General features: G+C 37.0%; 1 protein-coding gene across 2 annotated transcripts in view; it reads left to right on the forward strand.

The window, feature by feature from the left end:
• The window catches only part of METTL4 (methyltransferase like 4), a 29,932-nt gene that overhangs the window by 5,453 nt on the left and 3,021 nt on the right, over positions 1-21,458 (forward strand). Inside the window, exons 3-8 of one of the 2 annotated variants that reach the window (XM_040264687.1) lie at positions 11-73; positions 3,761-4,130; positions 6,309-6,378; positions 14,320-14,494; positions 16,895-17,001; positions 17,385-17,479. In XM_040264687.1, coding sequence (XP_040120621.1) covers positions 11-73; positions 3,761-4,130; positions 6,309-6,378; positions 14,320-14,494; positions 16,895-17,001; positions 17,385-17,479 — 880 coding nt within the window. The remainder of the gene's footprint in view (positions 1-10; positions 74-3,760; positions 4,131-6,308; positions 6,379-14,319; positions 14,495-16,894; positions 17,002-17,384; positions 17,480-21,458) is intronic. The other variant, XM_040264688.1, reaches the window with a different exon arrangement.

Genomic DNA, 21,458 nt, shown 5'->3' on the forward strand with positions numbered 1-21,458 from the left:
TACTCTTTAGAAGCGTAAGAGATGTGTTGCTTTCAATCAAGGTGAACTGGATGCTATGGAATACCACAGAAAGGTATGGTGTAAAATGTTCATTGACGACATTGGAAGGTTAATGTGAACTAGTGTAAGTAAATGGACAATGTGAATAAGGGTGGTCTTAAAAATCAGGCAATCATTTTGATCAAGGTTAGAATTTAACAGTGGAGTGGTTTATTGTTACTTCTATAGTAATTAACAATTTAAATCAATTTTTATTAGAACTCCATATACTTAACACACATTTAACATAAATAAACGTATGCTATATTGGTAAAGTCTAGAAGTTTTTTGAGTTATAAAAGTCTACTGTCAGTAGGTAAAAGCTAGCATAAACTTATGCTACATTGCTTAAGCATATATTTCACATAAGTAAACTTACGCTGTATGAGTGTGGTGATATCTTACTGAGGTTTTTAGCTTGCATTTCCCTAGTGACTAATAATGTTGAGAGTCTTTTCATTGCTGTACATCCATATACATTCTTTGTTAAAGTTGTTTAGGATTAATGTTGATTCATCCTTGAATATTTGATGTAATTCTCCAGTGAGATTATCCAGCTCTGGAGTTTCCTTTTGGGGAAGGTTTTTTTAGTAACAATATCAGATTCTTTAATAGAGCACAGGGATTTTCAGATTTTCTGATTTGCTTATGTCAATTTTGGCAAGTTGTATTTTCCAAGAAACTTGTCCATTTCATCCAAGTTGTCAAATTTATTGGTATGGCATTGTTCATAGTATTCTTTTTCCATGCTTTTAATGTTTGTAGGATTTGTGATGATAAGTGATCACCCTTTTCATTGCTATGTTGGTGATTTGTATTCTTTCTTTTCTAGCTTGGGGCTTGTTTTTCGGTTGTACTTTTCAAAGAACCAGTCTTTAAAAAAAATTTTTTGGTAGCTTTTTTTCTTTTTTTGTGGTAATATATATATATAACATAAAATTTACCACTTTAACCATTTTTAGGTGTACAAGTTAGTGGCATTGAATACATTCACATTGTTTTCTAATTATCACCATTATTTAGATCCAGAATGATTTTGCCATCCCAACTGAAATTTTACCCATTAAACAGTAACTCCCCACTTCCTCTTCCCCCTACGTGCAACATTTTAATTATCTGTTTTTCTGTTCATCCACATTTGGGATGTTTCTACCTTTTGGCTGTAGTGAATAGTGCTGCTATAAACATGAGTGTGCGCACATAACATGTATATATAAATGTGTGTAAACACATACATGTTTATACACTCACACATAAACAGGAGTGTCCCTACTTTCAGTTTTTTTTTTGGAATATACCCAGAAGTGGCCTTACTGGATCATATGATAATTCTGTTTCTAATTTTTCGAGGAACTGCCTTAGTGTGTTCCACGGTGGTGGTGCCACTCTGCCTTCCCACCAGCAGTGCATAAGCATTTCCAGTTTCTCCATATCCATGTCAGCACTTATTTTCTGTTTTTATTTTTTTCAGTTGCCATCCTAATGGGTAAGAGTAGTGTCTCACTGTGGATTTGATTTACATTTTGCTGATGATCTTTGGTGTTGAGCATATTTGTATGTGCTGTTGGCCATTTGTATGTCTTCTTTGGAGAAATGTCTGCTCATGTCCTTTGCTCATTTTAAAATTGGGTTTTTGTTGTTGTTTTTGGAGTTCTTTTATATTCTGAATATTAATCCTTTATTAGACACATAAAGTGATGTGAAGTATATTCAAAGAACCAGCTTTTAACTTAATTTTCCTTACTGTCTGTTTTCTATTCTGCTGATATTTGTTCTCTATTATTTTCTTCGATTTGGTTTACTTTGCTCTTTTTCTGTTAATAACTTCTTAAAGTAGAGCCTTTTGTCAGTGAGTTTAGATCATTTTTCTTTTCTAATATAAGCATGTAAAGCTGTAAGTTTCCCTTGAATTGCTGCTTTAGTTGCATTCCATGTATTTGGATATGTTGTATTTTCACTTTCATTCACTTCAAAATATTTTCTAATTTCTCTTGTGATTTTATCTTTGACCTATATGAATTATTTAGAAGTCTGCTATTTCATTTTCAGATATTTGATGTTTATCTTAATATCTTCTTGTTATTGATTTCTAGCTTAAATCCATTGGAGTAAAAGAATATACTCTGATGTCAGTCCTTTTAAATTTATTGAGTTTTATTTTACAGTCTAGCATGTGAATTATCTTTGTGACTGTATGCTATTTTTTATGTATTTTTGAATATGTATTCTTTAGTTGTTGAATACAGTGTTCTATGAATGTCAGTTAGGGTAAGTGGATTGATAGTATTATTCAGAACTTCTGTCTTTAGAGATTTTTGGTTTATTGGTCTATCACTTGTTGGGTAGATTTTGCTTGGGTGAGTTTAGAATGAGGATTTTAGTCTAAGGCTGATGATTATTCCCTTTTACTGACACAAAATCTGTTAGGCACCCAATACCCCTGTTAAGAACAATGATGAACTGTCTGAGATTTTACTTTATTTGGAAGCTAACAAGTTAGCACGTTTAGGTCTAAGATTTTATTAAAACAGATTTAGATCAAAGTATTAAAGTAATGAGTTTATTAAATTAAGAAGTCACATGTATGTACTGATCACTGCTCAGCTGGAGACTTGACTTTCTGCAACTCTCAAGAGCTCTCTGTCTGTGCAGCTCTCTGCTCTGGTGTCCTCCCTGCAAACGCTTGCTGCCTTGGCCTTTCCAGACTCCCAGCTCTGGTTCCTTGGCTCCGAGAGACTACTGGTCTCTGAACGGGTCTCCTCCTTGTCCTGCTATATGAAAACTTTCTCAAGGCAGTAAGCTGGAGCAATTGGGTTCTTTTTTTATTTAGGGAGTACAATTCTGGGGCTTTCCAGGTGGCGCAATGGTAAAGAATCTGCCTGCCAATGCAGGAGATGCAAGAGATGCAGGTTCAATCCCTGGGTTGGGAAGATCCCCTGGAGGAGGACATGGCTGGGGAATGTCAGCCATGGAGAATTTTTGCCTGGAGAATCCCATGGGCAGAGGAGGAGCCTGGTAGACTACAGTCCATGGGGCCGCAAAGAGTTAGACATGACTGAGTACATGTGTAATTGTATTAATAATACTATTCTGCAATGCTTGACATCCACCCAAGGTCTGAAAGCATTTTTTCTGAAAATAATTTTTTAAAAGTAATTTCAGATGAAAAGTACTCCATCTTATCCAGAAGCAGTACTGGCTTTAAATTTTATAATTATTCTGGTTCTGTTATTGCAAAACTTTTTTAATATATTCATTTTATAGAGTTGACTTTTTCTTCTTTAACAATTCAAGCTATATTTTTATGAAGTCAAAGATATGTTAATTTCTTTTAATTTTATTTTAAAATTAAATTACTAGAAAAATTAAGATTAAATGTAATTAAAACAATTCTTTTTATAGATTAGAATTTTCACTTCTAGAAACATTATCAAATTCATCTTATAAATTTTTAAGGATTTTTAAAAATATATATTGCTTGGTTATTTAGTTTCCATTGAGTTTATGAGATTTGTATTATTCCACGGTTAGGAAATAGCCTTTCAAAGGTATAGTCACACTTTCTTTTTCTTGTAGTATAAAATTATTTTATTGTAAGCATTAAGAATATTGGTTTTATTCCATAAGTTGAAATATTCAAAGCATAGTAGGAAGCTTTATTATTTAGAAAATTATTTTAATGTCAGTGATGTTTTAATATACTTAAAAAATTATCTTACAGATCAGGGGGCTTATTTTGGATGGATCTTCACAGTTAATCCAAGAAGGTCTCACAAGTGGCTTTCTTCATTCATGTTCTGAAAAACGGAACAAGTGCAGTGAGCCCATTACTTTACCACATGATACCTGTAATTTATTGGAATTATGTGAAATGGCAAAGCATTTGCCTTCTCTGAATGAAATGGAACTTCAGACGTTACAGTTGATGGAAGATGATGCCTGTGTTACAGAGCAGGATTTATTTTCACGGATTGTTGAGAATACCTCTAGCTTTACAAAAATGATTACTTTAATGGGACAGAAATACCTGCTGCCACCAAAAAGCAGTTTTCTTTTGTCTGACATTTCTTGTATGCACCCACTTCTGAACTGTAAGTAGTTATTATGTTTATTATTAGATAATTTTTCTGTGGCCTCAAAAGTCAAGAGCAAGTCTGAATGTTGAATGAGCATCAGCATTTTGTGATAGGGAGAATAATTTTTTCTATATTTTCTTTTTTAATTTAAAACTTTAAATTCAGTTTTAAAGTGCTGACTTATGCTTTAAAAATTAAAAAAATAAATCTTATTACAAACAAAGTATCAAAAACTTAACTAGTCCCCAAGAGAATAAATATAGTTACTGCTCTATACTTAGGAATTCAGGGTATAATTGTGTTTGACCAAGTAATTTTAACTTTTATGCATAGCAAAGTAGAAATGCTTCAGATATGAATGTCAATTCCCAAACTATTCTTAGCCTTTTAGGTTACATTTTAAGCTATTTTCAAGTTTATTATCTAAAGTTTCTCAAAAGTATTTCCCTGTATAAAGTTGAAAATTTAGATATTGATGTTCAGAGTTATCTACACGTAAATTTGAATTTAGATTTCTGAAGCTTAACTATGAGTCTTTAGACACCCCACAAAACTGAGCCTGTTTCCTAATCTATAAAATGGATATGATGATACCTACTTCTGAGGGTAATTTTGAGGATTAGTTGAGATAATTTGCGTCACAAGCTTAGCTCAGTGATATGTTATGTTTCCAGTAAATTATAACTATCATAATATTCTAAGGGATAAAATAAGAGGTATATTGATTAAATTGAATTTAATCTGTTATATACTGTTATTGGTACATTTTGTAGCAAAATTTTAAGTTATTAAAGTAACATAGCTTATTAATGAAAAGGTTCTTTTAATTACTTTCAAGCCATTTTAAACATGAGTGGTTATTCATGTCACAGTGTCATGAATTCTTCAGGGTAAATGACAAGATAACAAAATAACGAGAAAATCATGCAATATTTGAACATTTTTTCCCCATTCTTTCTCATCTTTGTTACTCTAATCGTTTAACAACCATTACATCCTTATTTTAATTTGCATTCTTTTGATTACTTATGTGATTGTCCATTTATAAAAATATACCTTTGTGTATAAAAGGGAAAGGGACAGCTTTTCCTTATAGTAAAATCCCAATTAATAAATGTAGGTGGAATGATGTAACTAGGTAATTTCCGTTTGACACGTAGCATAGTACTTGGGTGTCAAAATAGTAGGTGAAAAGATGAGATGCAGGATATTTGCAGAGTCTTAAAGTATGTCCCTACCAGATAGTTAATAATTATTGGGGTAGAACTGGAGAAACCTGGCTGACAACCCTTTAACCAAACAAATGACTCAAGATGGTATCACTAATCATGAGACATTCTGACACCCTGTGCTTCCTGCTGATGACCAGCCAGTAGTGGTCTTCAAAAGTATCAAGGTCAAAAAAGATAAAAACTGAGGAACTTTTCCACATTGGAAGAAATTTATGAGACATAGTGATTAAATGTGATTTTGCTGGGGATCCTGGACTAGGGAAAAGGATACTAATAGACAATTGGGGACATTTTATCAATATTAAGGTCAGTATGTCAGTTAAAAAATTGAAGTTTTATTTCACGTAAAAAGTGAAAAAAAAAATAAAGCAAAAATCCTCACATCCATCCTGTGTTTGAAAGGACCATTTTAATATGGCTGCCAAGACTTACATAGGGCATTTACAAATCATCGATGTCTAGCTAGGGGCTTCCCAGGTGGCCCTAGTGGTAAAGAACCCACCTGCAAATACAAGAGACAGAAGAGATGCGGGTTCAGTCCCTGCGTTGGGAAGATCCCCTGGAGGAGGGCATAGCAGCCCATTTCAATATTCTTGCCTGGAGAATCCTATGGACAGAGGAGCCTGGCAGACTACAGTCCGTAAGGTCATAGAATCAGACATTACTGAAGTGACAGCACAATGTCTAGTAAGGGAGCTGTAGTTATTTTTAGAAAGGGTGCAACAGGTGCAATTACTTTGAAATCCCAGAGGTACTAAATTATAAGGGGAATCTCAACTTTTTTGGATGAATTATTCTATTTGAATAAATGCCACAAATCCTTTTTTTTACCTGCATATTGAAATATATTTGCCAGCATATTTATGTCTGTAGTGAATGCACTTCATTGTTGAAGAACATGTTTAGTTTTTAAAGTGATACAAGTAGAAGGTATTTTCTGAAATCCTTTCTTTGTTTTCAGGTAAGAAAACATACGATGTGATTGTGATAGATCCACCATGGCAGAACAAATCGGTTAAAAGAAGTAACAGGTAAGTGTATCTGTTACATATGCTTTCTGAAAGCTGTTGTTGTTTGTACATTATAGTTACATAAACTGAAAGTGTTACTTTATGGTACAAAGTGTCTGAAAAACTAAAACACTTTAGTTTTAAAATTTTAATTCCATTAAGTGGGTAGGTGAAGTAGGTAATTCTCTTAAACTAGAACTATATATAAGAATGTTAAAAATAATATATTTATTAAAGATGAAGTTTGCTGACTGAATTAGTTCAGAAATGTTTCTGTAACATCAAAAGACAACATTTTTGCCTTCTTTGGGGCTTCCCTCGTGGCTCATATGGTAAAGCGTCTGCCTGCAATGCGGGAGACTTGGGTTCAATCCCTAGGTCGGGAAGATCCCCTGGAGAAGGAAATGGCAACCCACTCCAGTACTCTTGCCTGGAAAATTCCGTGGATGGAGGAGCCTGGTAGGCTACAGTCCATGGGGTTACAAATAGTCGGTTGCATGACTGAGCAACTTCACCTTTCACTTTGCCTTCTTTGATATCAAATTCTAAAGTTTTGAAATATGTGCCAAAATATAGTATTCCTTAGTAATCTGCTATGAATGAAATTGTCTAATTCATTCTGAAATTTGTTTTAGTTTATGCCACTGTTCAGTTTATGTAACCTTTTAGAGTCATAAGTTCAGTTACTAAATAAGACGAAGTTAAATAGCTTTTCAAAAAACTAAAATTTTCCCTCTAGTTACGGTGAATATCTTCAGTTATGTTTCGTCTCACTTTTCAGTCTTCTAGACTGAACAATTTCTGTTACCTTGACTTAAACCTCATATGAAATTTTTTCTTCTCCACAGTTATCTTCAGTTTCCTTATGTATTTTGTTTATGAACTGTACCAGTAATTGGATTTTTTCCTGTTAAAAGTTTCAAGGATCATACAAAGAATTCATCTATCTGTTCTCTATATGTGTGTATTTGTGTGTGTGTGTAGATATCTGTGTGTATGTATATATATATATATATATATATATATATAATTATTTTCTGAACAGTTTGAGAATAAGTTATTTAGGAGAAAGAGTAAGTTACTCTGAAATATTTATTCTTGAAAACAAAGATATTTTCTTATATAATCATAGTACAGTAATAAAAATAGGTAATTAATTTTCCTTTTCAATTTTCTAGTTTTCTTTTATTAATAAGAATCATACAGGGAGATACTGTGATGTATGCATTGTTCCCAATTTTACCATCTGTGATAGATGAAATAGTGTTTTTTCCCTCCCCACCCCCACCCCTGTTCCACACTCCCTTCCATGTCCTTATCTTAATCCCTGGAATTTATGAGTATGTTAGGATACATGGTAAAGAGAAATTAAAATTCCAAATGGAATTAAGGCTGCCAAGGAAAGGATATTACTATGCATTACATAGATAGGCCAGTCGATAGCATATCATAGCTAGTGGCTGTGAGGAGATCCCTCATGTCCAAGGTCAGAGAAACCCCAGTAAGATGGTAGGTGCTGGAATGGCTGTGAGGAGATAGCCCACATCCAAGGGCAAAGGAGAAGTCCCAGCAAGATGGTAGGAGGGGTGAATTTGCATTTAGAATCAAACTCCATTCTCGCCAGAGATACACAGAGAGCATAAACAAACCTTGTGTGCACCAGGACCCAGGGACCCCACCGAGACTGAGACAGAACTGTGTTCAGGCGTCTCCTGTGGAGGTGCGGGCCAGCAGTGGCCTGCCACAGGGGCCGGGGCTCTGGGTGCAGCAGACCTGGGTATGCATAAGCCCTCTTGGAGGTCGCCATTATCCCCACCACACAGCCGCCAGAACTTACACAGGACTGGGAAACAGACTCTTGAAGGGCACAAACAGAACCTTGTGCACCAGGACCCAGGAGAAGGGAGCAGACTGACCCAAACTTGCCCACGAGTGTCCAGGAGTCTCTGGTGGAGGCGTGGCTTGGTGGTGGCCTGCTTCAGGGTTGGGGGCACTGAGTGTGGCAGTACATGAATGGGATCTTTTGAACAAGGTCACCATTATCTTTACTACCTCCACCATAGTTTGGCCCCAGGTAAATAACAGGGTTCTCTCCTCTCAGTGGCTCACCGCTCCAGTGCTGCACATTCAGGTATGACTTAAATCAAATCCTTATGATTATACAGTGAAAGTGAGAAATAGATTTAAGGGACTAGATCTGATACAGTGCCTGATGAACTATGATGGAGGTTTGTGAGATTGTACAGGAGAAAGGGATCAAGACCACCCCGAAGAAAAAGAAATGCAACAAAGCAAAATGGCTGTCTGAGCAGGCCTTACAAGAAGCTGTGAAAAGAAGAGAGATGCGAACAGCAAAGGAGAAAAGGAAAGATACACCCATTTAAATGCAGAGTTCCAAAGAATGGCACGGAGAGATAAGAAGGCCTTCTCAGTGATCAGTGCAAAGAAATAGAGGAAAATAATAGAATGGGAAAGACTAGAGATCTTGTCAAGAAAATTAGAGATACCAAGGGAACATGTCATACAAAGATGGGCTCAATAAAGGACAGAAATGGTACGGACCTAACAGAAGTAGAAGATATTAAGAAGAAGTGGCAAGAATACACAGAACTATACAGAAAAGATCTTTACAACCCAGATAATCACGATGGTGTGATCACTCACCTAGAGCCAGACGTCCTGGAATGTGAAGTCAAGTGGGCCTTAGGAAGCATCACTACAAACAAAGCTAGTGGAGGTGATGGAATTCCAGTTGAGCTATTTCAAATCCTGAAAGATGATGCTGTGAAAGTGCTACACTCAATATGCCAGCAAATTTGGAAAACTCAGCAGTGGCCCCAGGACTGGAAAAGGGCAGTTTTCATTCCAATCCCAAAGAAAGGCAAAGATAATGCTCAAACTACCACACAGTTGCACTCATCTCACACACTAGCAAAGTAATGCTCAAAATTCTCCAAGCCAGGCTTCAGCAGTACAAGAACCATGAACTTCCAGATGTTCAAGCTGGTTTTAGAAAAGGCAGAGGAACCAGAGATCAAATTGCCAACATCCGCTGGATCATCGAAAGAGCAAGAGAGTTCCAGAAAAACATCTGTTTCTGCTTTATTGACTATGCCAAAGCCTTTGACTGTGTGGATCACAATAAACTGTGGAAAATTCTGAGAGAGATGGGAATACCAGACCACCTAACCTGCCTCTTGAGATATCTATATGCAGGTCAGGAAGTAACAGTTAGAACTGGACATGGAACAACAGACTGGTTCCAAATAGGAAAAGGAGTACGTCAAGGCTGTATATTGTCACCCTGCTTATTTAACTTATATGCAGAGTACATCATGAGAAACACTGGGCTGGAAGAAGCACAAGCTGGAATCAAGATTGCCGGGAGAAATCTCAATAACCTCAGATATGCAGATGACACCACCCTTATGGCAGAAAGTGAAGAAGAACTAAAGAGCCTGTTGATGAAAGTGAAAGAGGAGAGTGAAAAAGTTGGCTTAAAGCTCAACATTCAGAAAACGAAGATCATGGCATCTGGTCTCATCACTTCATGGCAAATAGATGGGGAAACAGTGGAAACAGTGTCAGACTTTATTTTTTTGGGCTCCAAAATCACTGCAGATGGTGACTGCAGCCATGAAATTAAAAGACGCTTACTCCTTGGAAGGAAAGTTATGACCAACCTAGACAGCATATTAAAAAGCAGAGACATTACTTTGCCAACAAAAGTCCGTCTAATCGAGACTATGATTTTTCCAGAAGTTATGTATGGATGTGAGAGTTGGACTATAAAGAAAGCTGAGTACCAAAGAATTGATGCTTTTGAACTGTGGTGTTGGAGAAGACTCTTGAGAACCCCTTGGACTTCATGGAGATCCAACCAGTCCATCCTAAAGGAAATCAGTCCTGAATATTCATTGGAAGGACTGATGCTGAAGCTGAAACTCCAATACTTTGGCCACCTGATGTGAAGAGCAGACTCATTTGAGAAGACCCTGATGCTGGGAAAGATTGAAGGCAGGAGGAGAAGGGGATGACAGAGGATGAGATGGTTGTATGGTATCACCGATTCAATGGACATGAGTTTGAGTAAACTCCAGGAGCTGGGGATGGACACGGAGGCCTGGCATGTTGCAGTGCATGGTGTCACAAAAAGTCAGACACAATTGAGCGACTGAAGTGAACTAGCATATCTGTAGATAGGAGACCTAACTCAGGGAATTTCTTTTTTCTTTTCTGTTATTTTTCTCTTCTCCTCTTTTCGTTTTCCTTCTTCTCTACCCACCCTCCCCCCAGTCTTTTCTCCTCTTTCTTCCTTTAAAAGTGTAAAGTATGTAGAAAAACAATAGTGAAAAAGAAAATAAAAAGTAAAAGCGTATTGTATAAGCATAATTATAGGCTGGTGGTAAGAAACTACTAGAGAGGATGAAAATACAGGAGGAGAGTACTTAGCATTCAGTTCAGTTCAGTCGCTCAGTCGTGTCCGACTCTTTGCGACCCCATGAATCACAGCATGCCAGGCCTCCCTGTCCATCACCAACTCCCAGAGTTCACTCAGACTCACATTCATCGAGTCCATGATGCCATCCAGCCATCTCATCCTCTGTCGTCCCCTTCTGCTCCTGCCCCCAGTCCCTCCCAGCATCAGAGTCTTTTCCAATGAGTCAACTCTTCACATGAGGTGGCCAAAGTACTCGAGCTTCAGCTTTAGCGTCATTCCTTCCAAAGAAATCCCAGGGCTGATCTTCAGAATGGACTGGTTGGATCTCCTTACAGTCCAAGGGACTCTCAAGAGTCTTCTCCAACACCACAGTTCAAAAGCATCAATTCTTAGGCACTCAGCTTTCTTCACAGTCCAACTCTCACATCCATACGTGACCACTAGAAAAACCATAGCCTTGACTAGATGGACCTTTGTTGGCAAAGTAACGTCGCTGCTTTTCAACATGCTATCTAGGTTGGTCCTAACTTTTCCAAGGAGTAAGCATCCTTTAATTTCGTGGCTGCAGTCACCATCTGCAGTGATTTTGGAGCCCCCCAAAATAAAGTCTGACACTGTTTCCACTGTATCCCCATCTATTTGCCATGAAGTGATAGGACCAGATGCCATGATCTTCGTTTTCTGAATGTTGAGCTTTAAGCCAACTTTTTCACTCTCCACTTTCACTTTCATCAAGAGGCTTTTTAGTTCCTCTTCACTTTCTGCATAAGGGTGGTGTCATTTGCATATCTGAGGTTATTGAGATTTCTCCCGGCAATCTTGATTCCAGCTTATGCTTCTTCCAACCCAGTGTTTCTCATGAAGTACTCTGCATGTGAGTTAAATAAGCAGGGTGACAATATACAGCCTTGACGTACTCCTTTTCCTATTTGGAACCAGTCTGTTGTTCCATGTCCAGTTCTAACTGTTACTTCCTGACCTGCATATAGATATCTCAAGAGGCAGGTTAGGTGGTCTGGTATTCCCATCTCTCTCAGAATTTTCCACAGTTTATTGTGATCCACACAGTCAAAGGCTTTGGCATAGTCAATAAAGCAGAAACAGATGTTTTTCTGGAACTCTCTTGCTCTTTCGATGATCCAGCGGATGTTGGCAATTTGATCTCTGGTTCCTCTGCCTTTTCTAAAACCAGCTTGAACATCAGGAAGTTCACGGTTCACGTATTGCTGAAGCCTGGCTTGGAGAATTTTGAGCATTACTTTGCTAGTGTGTGAGATGAGTGCAACTGTGTGGTAGTTTGAGCATTCTTTGTCTTTGCCTTTCTTTGGGATTGGAATGAAAACTGCCCTTTTCCAGTCCTGTGGCCACTGCTGAGTTTTCCAAATTTACTGGCATATTGAGTGTAGCACTTTCACAGCATCATTTTTCAGGATTTGAAATAGCTCAACTGGAATTCCATCTCCTCCACTAGCTTTGTTCGTAGTGATGTTTCCTAAGGCCCACTTGACTTCACATTCCAGGATTGTGAGATTGGCTCTAGGTGAGTGATCACACCATCGTGATTATCTGGGTCGTGAAGATCTTTTCTGTACAGTTCTTCTGTGCATTCTTGCCACTTCTTAATATCTTCTACTTCTGTTAGGTCCATACCATTTCTGTCCTTTATCGAGCCCCTCTTTGCATGAAATGTTCCCTTGGACTTAGCATTACTGATAGACTAAAAGATGGGCATAAAAGAACACAGCTGGAGGGATAAGCTTTAAACACATGAAACCATGCTGTTTCCTTTAAGAGAAAAGTAAGAGAAATAGGTAAGTGAAGGTGTATAATGAGGGTTATTATACACCCCTCATCATATACCTGGCAGAGGGTTAGGTGGTTGAAGGAGTCTGAAGACCTTTATTTTGACTAATATTTGGCATATTTCATCTGCCAAAAGTGTGTTTGGGCAAAGGACTTAAGAAGAGATGAGAGTTTGTAATAATTGACCAAGGGTAAGTAAAATAAGTGATGAGTAGTTTTCAGAGCCTGAGAATGGATTGCCAAATTTCAGTTTAGCATTTTTCTCCATCTGATTTTTTTCTACATAAAGTTGAATAGAATTGTGTTGAAGTTGAATTGAATTTAAGATTGGAGGTTTGCATTTCATCAATCCTGTTTTTTCAAGTTCCTCTTCAGGAGAAGTATTGTAGATAGTAATCCATAGTTTAAACAGATAGAAAATTGATATGTTAGTATGGATCACAAGATGAAGGTTGGTATTTAGAAATGTACATTTATCAGCAGTATATCCTCGTTTATATTGACATGATTTGTGATTATTTGAAAACCAAAATAAATGTGATTCAACTCTCAAAAAAAAAAAATTGGAGGTTTGCAGGAGCTGTAGAGTGAAGGAGTAAGGGGGGTGGTGATCATAGTTAGTGCATACAATTGTATTTAGTTAGGGGAAGAATAGTTGAGCGTGCACATTATTTAGATTGTTCTTTGACATCACCCAGGATACTAGCAAGATTTACGTTGGCTAGGCATAAAGATCTTAGAACTTAAGTCTTCATTGAGTATGGAGAGTGAGGATGTAATGGATTCCATAAGAAAGGTGCAAGAGAAGGGGGTTTCAGACAATGGTAGATGACTGACAGCCTGGAACTGGAGAGGAGCCAGGAGAATACCGACCTCTCCTCTCATGGCTGTGTATGTTGGGGCTGGACAAACGACCACATTGGTTTGATGGGGTGTTATGGAACAAGTAGAGTTCTAACAAGAGAAACTAGACTTTGTACTACTGATGGCCAGGAGGTTCAGGGCTGTAGAATTTTTTTGTAATGAAAGCATGAGTGTTTCAGAGAGCCCAGTAGAATTGACTGAAGGATGAAAGAAGCAGGATGATAGATTGAGTGTTGGAAATGTGGTGGGATATTGAGACAGTTTCCAGAGTGTTAGTGGAGTCTCTGGGCTTTCCCAGATTGTGCTAGTGGTAAAGAACCTGCCTGCCAATGCAGGAGATGTAAGAGATGCGGGTTTGATCCCTGGGTCAAGTCGGGAAGATCCCCTGGAGGAGGGCATGGGAACCCACTCCAGTATTCTTGCCTGGAGAATCCCATGAATGGGGGAGCCTTGTGGGCTGTAGTCCATGGGGGTCCCAAAAGATTTGGACACGACTTAGCAAATTCACAAGCGCATGTGTAGTGTACAGATCATCACAAGATGATATTCGCTTAATTTTAAATGGTATAAAAGCATGTAGAAAATATTAGTAAAATTACTGAAATGTAATACATTCAGAAGTGATTAAAAAAAAATATGGCCTGATCATTTTGAGTTAGTAAAAATGAAAAGTGGTATTTCCAAGTTACGTGTAACAACCTGTCCACTGGGTGTCACTGTGGCTTTGTATTTAGTTACACAAATAATTGTAGAAGCTTTGTGTTTGTGGAATCAGTGTTATACAGGTTTTCTCCCTGCTTATTTTTCTCTTTTGCAGCGAATTTTGCTAATATTTTTTTTCTGTTTATTTTTAGATATAGTTATTTATCACCAGTACAGATAAAGCAGATACCTGTCCCTAAGCTGGCTGCTCCAAGCTGTCTCGTTGTTACGTGGGTGACAAATAGACAGAAGCACCTGCGTTTTGTCAAGGAAGAGCTTTACCCGTCTTGGTCTGTGGAGGTAGTTGCTGAATGGCACTGGGTAAAAGTAAGTTCCAAAGTTAACGTATCCATTAACTTTATTTGTTCATAAGGTGCAATGTACAAGTCACATAAAGGTAGTGCCTACTTTTTAATGTTTAACATGACATCACTCTACTTCTTCAACATGGTCTAATTAAAACATTTACTTTGCTGCTAAATACTTTTGTCTTCTTATTCTCAAGGCTTTTTACCTGTTTATTCTGTATCTTTTTGGAGTAGAACCCCAAACTCCTGGTCTTAGGAAATCACTCAGGTAAATATCAGGATGACATTTTAAAAAGCTCTGATGGTCTGTAGTTTAAGAGACAATAAGCAAAAATCTTGGGGGATTTGTCCATCACTAAACATAGAAATTGTCTTACTGTTCATCTTCTTCCTCCTCTTTACTCATCCAAAACTTCAGCTGCCCTTTGTGACTTCTTTTTCTTTTCTTTGTCATTGTTTTCCCCTTATGTTGCTGGGGATGGAAGGGAAAATAGCAAAGAAATCTAATGTGGAAGAGTTGGGGAAATGCTGGAAGCAAGGCCTTTTATACTGTGAATCTTAACTGTGTTCCTCAGTGCTTGTTTTTGAAAGAAATGATTCCAACTCCTTGATGAGTTGAAAGGTCTTTAATATTAATCTTTGGTTGGTTTCAAGAATACCAAAAAATATAGAAAAGTCATGTGTCGTTCAAAGTTCATTGGCTATCCTTTTAAAGGTTCACTGTCTACTTAAATGAATTCCACAAAAGCCATCCTAAATTTTAAAAAGACAAACCAGGTTTTATGGACTGAATGTTTAACATTTGTATTCCTGGTCTATTCATTTTAGACACAGGAGAGGTCTATTTTTAATGTGCTTTGTGTGCTTTCTAGTGTACTGGAGTATCTTCTGAAAGCTGTGTACGTTGTTTATTTGCACCTATTTTATGACACTTGGCAAACAAGTGCTTATAATTGTTTGTTTGCTTTTACAGTTGTACTTTGGGCTTAGCTCTGGTTGATTTGAAATAGGATCGTTACGGGTATATAAAACTCCATTCTACTCTGTCTGTTACGACAGTCCTTTCATAGTCAGAAACTGGGACCAAAGTCAGGAAAAGGTTACCTTCTGAAATTAAAACCAGTAAAATGTTAATACATGAAAACGAAGACTGTTCATTTCTGGTAGTAAGCAGTTCTAAGAGGTGGTATGATAGTTTAAAACAAAAATATGTTTTACTTATTTATGAAATATGTAAAATATGTAAAAATATGAAATACTTCTTAGGTGTTTGCACATATTGTTACATCAGATGGAGTAATCTACATTGAGTATAAAGGACATCCAAAGCATCAGAATTTGCCAGTGTTTATACAGCACTGTGTGAAATAGCTGCTGCTATTCATAGGCCCTAGAGGTGATAAAAGGACTTTACTGGTTTGGTTTTTAGGTACCTTGATATACGCTAAAGGATTCCATAGAGGATAGATATGAATATTATGATAATGAAAATATCTGCCTCCATGCTTAATTAACGAATTGAATATTGTTTTAAATTGTGTTTTGAGTTTGATTAGTTAGAGTGAGTCTCTGGGAGTCTGATCAATCACTCCAGGATGAAATGATGAGACTGAATTTCTGGATTTATAATTCTAAGAGGTTAGAACTTGCATTGTCTGTCTCATCAGTTCCCAAGCTACTTTCATTATTAATTTTAGCTCTTGACAGTATTTAATGACACTGTTTCCTATAAATAAAGGAAAATACTTTATTGTAATGTACTTAGTCACATTGCCAGTAATATAGGAAAATGTTATTTGAATGAACAAATGAATAAATGATGGCATGGTTTCTAGTAACATATTTTAATGAAAAACCAAGTTTTATGTGCAAGATGATAGAAATTTAAAATAATTTTTTAGTCGTGTAAAGCTGCCCTGCCCGCTATGGTATGGTATGGTATGGTATGGTATGGTATGTGTCACTAGCTATGTGTAGCTCTTCAGCACTTGAAAGGTGACTGGTCCACATTGAGATGAGGTACTAAATGTCACATGTAAGTCTTTTGAATTTAAAATACTTAATATGAAAGACTGTAACATACCTCAGTAATTTTTTGAACTGGCTACATAATAAAATGATAATATTTTAGATATATTAGATTAAATTAAAAATAATTTAAAATTAAAATATAGTTGAAATGAATTTTGCCTCATTCTTCTTGCTTTTTTAAAATGTTGGTACTAGAAATTTTAAATTACATGGGTGGCTTCCATCTGTGGCCCACATTGTATATTTATTGGATAGCAGTAGCCTTGAGGTTTAATAATTCTTTTTCTTTGGTAGAAACTGTATACTGGAAGGAAAAAAAAAACAACAGTCCTTTCCTGGATATTTACAGGTGTATGGGTTGTTTTTGTTTCTATCTCCTTTTTGTCAGATCACCAGTTCAGGAGAGTTTGTGTTCCCATTAGATTCTCCACACAAAAAGCCTTATGAAGGTCTTATACTGGGAAGAGTTCGAGAAAAAGCTGCTTTACTGTTAAGGTAGGAAGGGTGATTTTTCAAAATTGTATAAATGTATTAATTTTCAGGCTTTCAAAAATTAACACAGTAGTCATTGGTTTTCCTTAATTTTTACATTTTTGAAAATCTGGAAATGGCCCAGACAAGAAAAGTGTGAATGCTAATGGCACATGAAATTGTGTATTATCATTTGCTTTATCTAATGTGTAATAGTTATTATTGTAGAAGAGGAAACTATATGAAATTTCTTAATACTTAAATTGTTGATTTCCATTATTATTTCTCTTCTTAAATTTATTATAAATGCAGATGCTATTTGAAAGGTGAAAAGAAATCAAGACAACTATGGCTTAAATGTAATAAATTGTCCTTTAAAATGCAATTACGTTGTTGTTCTGTTTCAGTAGGAATGCAGATGTAAAAGAGCTGCCCATTCCAGACCACAAGCTAATTGTCAGTGTGCCCTGTACGCTTCATTCACATAAGCCACCTCTTGCTGGTATGTTTCTATAAAGTAGAATTGTTATGACTTTTATGAAATTGACAAAAGGATTGAATGTTGCATTTGAATGGTCTAGAGATTTGGAAATTCAGTCCGATATGTGTTATTTTAATTAATTCTAAAATCATATAGAAGAATTTGTGAAATAGAGAATAGATTGTTTTTTTTCTTTCTTTTTTTGCTCCAGAAACCTTTTATTGTTGGCATTTGGTCTCTGGCTTTGGGGAAAGGGCTCCAGGTGGTTAACCAGGGAGGGGCTTGGCCAGAGGCCCTGACATCAGGTCCAGGAGCCTGGCCTTCAAGGGGAGCTGGGGTTGCTGGCCTCTTGTGCTGTGGGAGCGTCAGCCTTTCCAGGAGGTACCAACCTGGCTGGCCTGCAGAGGTTGGTCAGGTGGTCACCACATCCAGGAGGTGCTGCTTCAGGAAGGCACAGAGATGGGGGATCTATGTGGGCAGAACCCAGGGCGTGCAGATCCAGAGCGGACTGGTTCAAGCCCTTCTCCAGGCCCATGGCGGCATCCAGTGCTTTGTCCCACTAGTCTGGGGGCAGCTTGGGCATGTCAGGGAAGAGGAGGACGCTGCCACTGCCACTGAGCTGGCTCTGCATCTTCAGAGGCTGCCTGGCCAGCGCATGAGAGGAGCAGGGTCGGGAGCCCTCAGGGCCCATCGTGGCCTTGAATCAAAGCCCACAGAGAGGTGGGTGACGGAGACCCGCCCAGCAGTGGCTGACCACCTCCTCCGCTGGGTGGAATAATTCTTATGGTTTTGGGAGCGCATCATTGTGGTCGGCAGTAAGGGTCTCACTGCAAAAATGGTGCTGAATAGTCTTGGAGGTTGTGACCTGAAAGAAGTCTAGAGGGTGGCTGGAAAAAGGGTCTGTTAGGTCCAAACTCTGTTGAAGCAGAGATGGAGCTGTGTGAACACCCAGGTGACTGTGTAGACGCGTCTTAACTTACCTCAGTCTTTCCTCTCCCACCGTGTTTTAGGGTCCCCTGACTAATGGGGCTCTTATCCCATCACTGGTGCAACCAAGTGAAGACTGGTGGTACTTCTGAGGACTGTAGTTCCGGGAGCTTTATTGCATTGTCAGGGCTCCACCCCTTGCTTGTTCTAAAGCCTAGAGCTTAGAAAGCAGTCAGAGAGATGCTTACAATTCCCTTGATATATGGTAGACAGTCTCAGTTTTATGTTGAGCAGTGTTGCTTTTCTGAACCATTGGAAAGGTTGTATCCTGCAGTTCTTACTAGTCTTAGTGCTTTAGTATGATGTTCATCGTTTAATGAAACTAAACAGCAAGGAATAGTGGAAAGTTTTGGCTTTTCAGATTGACCTAAAGGACCTTGATCTCTGGCTCTGCTACTTGAGTGAGTTACTCATAATTTTCCACCTCAGAGTTGTCGTTTGAAGAGGGAATAATGATATTTAGTCTTCCAGAGTTGTGAGGATTGATTACATTTGAGAGTCTGTCACATATAGTAGAAGATCAGTAAATGCTAAGTTTTTCAACTGAAAGAATAAAAAAATAGGAAGGAATATAAGTCCTTGAGAAATACTGAATTTGACATTCAAAGTTCATGAGCTAAGATACATAGGAAGGTGAATTCACATTCCCAAAAGGATGTTTATTGGTAGCACTCCAGATTTTTCCTATCTTAGATTTCCCATGCAGAAGTCTTTAGTGTTAATTCATTTGAGAAATATTCAGATGTCTACCTGTTGATCCATTTTTTGACCTAGAGGCATTCTCAGTGAGTAATTGCCTTTAAACTTTGGACTGTGATAGAGTCTTTAATGCAAGTAAACATTTGACTTAAATGGAAAGTCTGTACTGTTCTTTGAGAAAAAAATTATGTTTGCTACCAGTGATACTCAGTGGAGGAAATCTAAGTTGTATTCTTCTCATTTGAATTTTATCATTTGGTGAGTATCAAAGTTTAATAAAGGGTTTGTCTTTAGGGCTTATATTTTTTACTTTTAAAAATCCAAAAGCCAGACCCAAGAAACCTTTCATTCCCAAATGATAGTTAAACTATTTCTCAATTCATTTTACATAGATTATGTTTCAAGATGAGTCTTAAGATACAAGGTTTTATAAAATAGTGATTAAAATTAGTGTTTTATTACTATTAATAAAAATTAGCACTACATTTATATTTATGAAGTACAGTTCTTCTGTATTCCCAGTAGAGAGCAGCACAAACACATTTTTAAGATTGAGAATATTTAAAAAGAAAAGTTAGATTTTGGGGAGAAATTTTTTGCATGATTCAATATATGTAATCCTTATGTTTTGGTTAAGTACTGGTAGACAAGAAGTATTTATAATCCTTTATTTTTGAGTTCATGTTTCTGCATAGCAAGTATCTGTGTTTTGGATGTAGAGCTATATAAAGCCATCAGAAAGCAACTTTCAGATTTCTGCCTATACTCTACTCTGAAATTATAACCCTAGGATTTGGTATAATACATGCTGTCTATGTAATGCTTAGAACTTTTACATGTAAATGTTCTTAAAGTGCTTTTTGCACATTCACAGAATGAAATGTTCTCTCCTTAGCTTTTAAAAACACCAAGGTGTTGTGTTTTTTTTGAACAAGTTTTAGTTTGTTTTTTTCTACTGAAAAATGTAAAAAACACCAAATTGGCAGCATATTCCATTTCAAAATGATACGTTTACTCTTTTTAAGTTTTGAAATTTCTTCCTGTAGATTGAAACATAAGCCAACAATAGCTATGGCTTTCCAGCCTAATGTAAATTTATAATCTTTTAAATTTAAAGATTTAAGATAGAAATATAATGAAATAAAAGTATTTGAATCAAAATTTTGTTTTTCATATTGCTCCTTAGAGGAATTTCTGCTTCTTTTCACTGCTTTACTCACTAACAGTTTGTAAGAGATTCTATGCACTGACATTTTAGTACTTTTCCCCCAGCCGCCTCTTGCTCCCAAGCAGAAGGGGAATGAACTAGCTATATATAAATTATTTCCTCTCGATTGGTTAGAAGTATGTTTTACTAATGCCAGATGTTATGTAGTTATTTATATATATATATGTCATATTTAAATTTATACACGTGAATTTACTTTTAAAAATTGAGATATAAATGCCATATAACATCATATTAGTTTCAGGTGTGTAACATAATGATTCAAGGTATATGTACATTTTCACTGATCACAATAAGTCTACACATAATTACAGTATTTTTTCCTGTGATGAGAACTTTTAAGATCTTGCATTTTCATTTAAATTGATGTTTAAAATTAGTAAGAATAAAACATTTCCATTAATTTGCTTCTGTTTCTTTTCCTTTTTTTGAAATTAAACTTATGTAGTTAGCATTGTAAAAACTTCACTCCTTGATTTTCTGTGTTTTGCAACTAAAAAGGAAAAAAGTGATGCCAAAATGTGTTCCATTGATAAACTGGGAGGTGATAAATGGGTTTAGGTTTTATGTATTTTTTTCACTTCAAATACCTGGCCATCTTTTTCTGTTAGTTTGTGAAGTCTTAGAAAACATGGCAACCCACTCCAGTGTTCTTGTCTGGAGAATCCCAGGGACGGGGGAGCCTGGTGGGCCGCCCGTCTATGGGGTTGCACAGAGTCGGACACGACTGAAGCGACTTAGCAGCAGCAGCAGCAGCAAACATGGATATCTGTTTCTTTTAAGTCCCGTAGCACTTATAATGGGTGCTCAGAAATAGTAAACATTTTTGATTGGCTGATTCCAGTTTGGATTCCGGTTTAAAATGCCAAAGTAGAGTCATTAACATCTTTGTACTGAAGAACCGAACAAACAAGCAGAAACAAGAAAACAAAACCTTGCTTCAGTATAATGTTAGACCACTTTAAAAGTGAGTTGAGGCTGGTGAGGCATTGAATTCATGGGGCAAAACATGGAGAAGTGATATAAAAGTTTATTGTCCTTTAAGACTCTGGGGAAATGTTTCTCGCTCAAGTTTAGTATCATTTA

The sequence above is a fragment of the Oryx dammah genome, unplaced genomic scaffold (genome assembly GCF_014754425.2).
Source record: "Oryx dammah isolate SB20612 unplaced genomic scaffold, SCBI_Odam_1.1 HiC_scaffold_22, whole genome shotgun sequence".
Classification (NCBI taxonomy): domain Eukaryota; kingdom Metazoa; phylum Chordata; class Mammalia; order Artiodactyla; family Bovidae; genus Oryx; species Oryx dammah.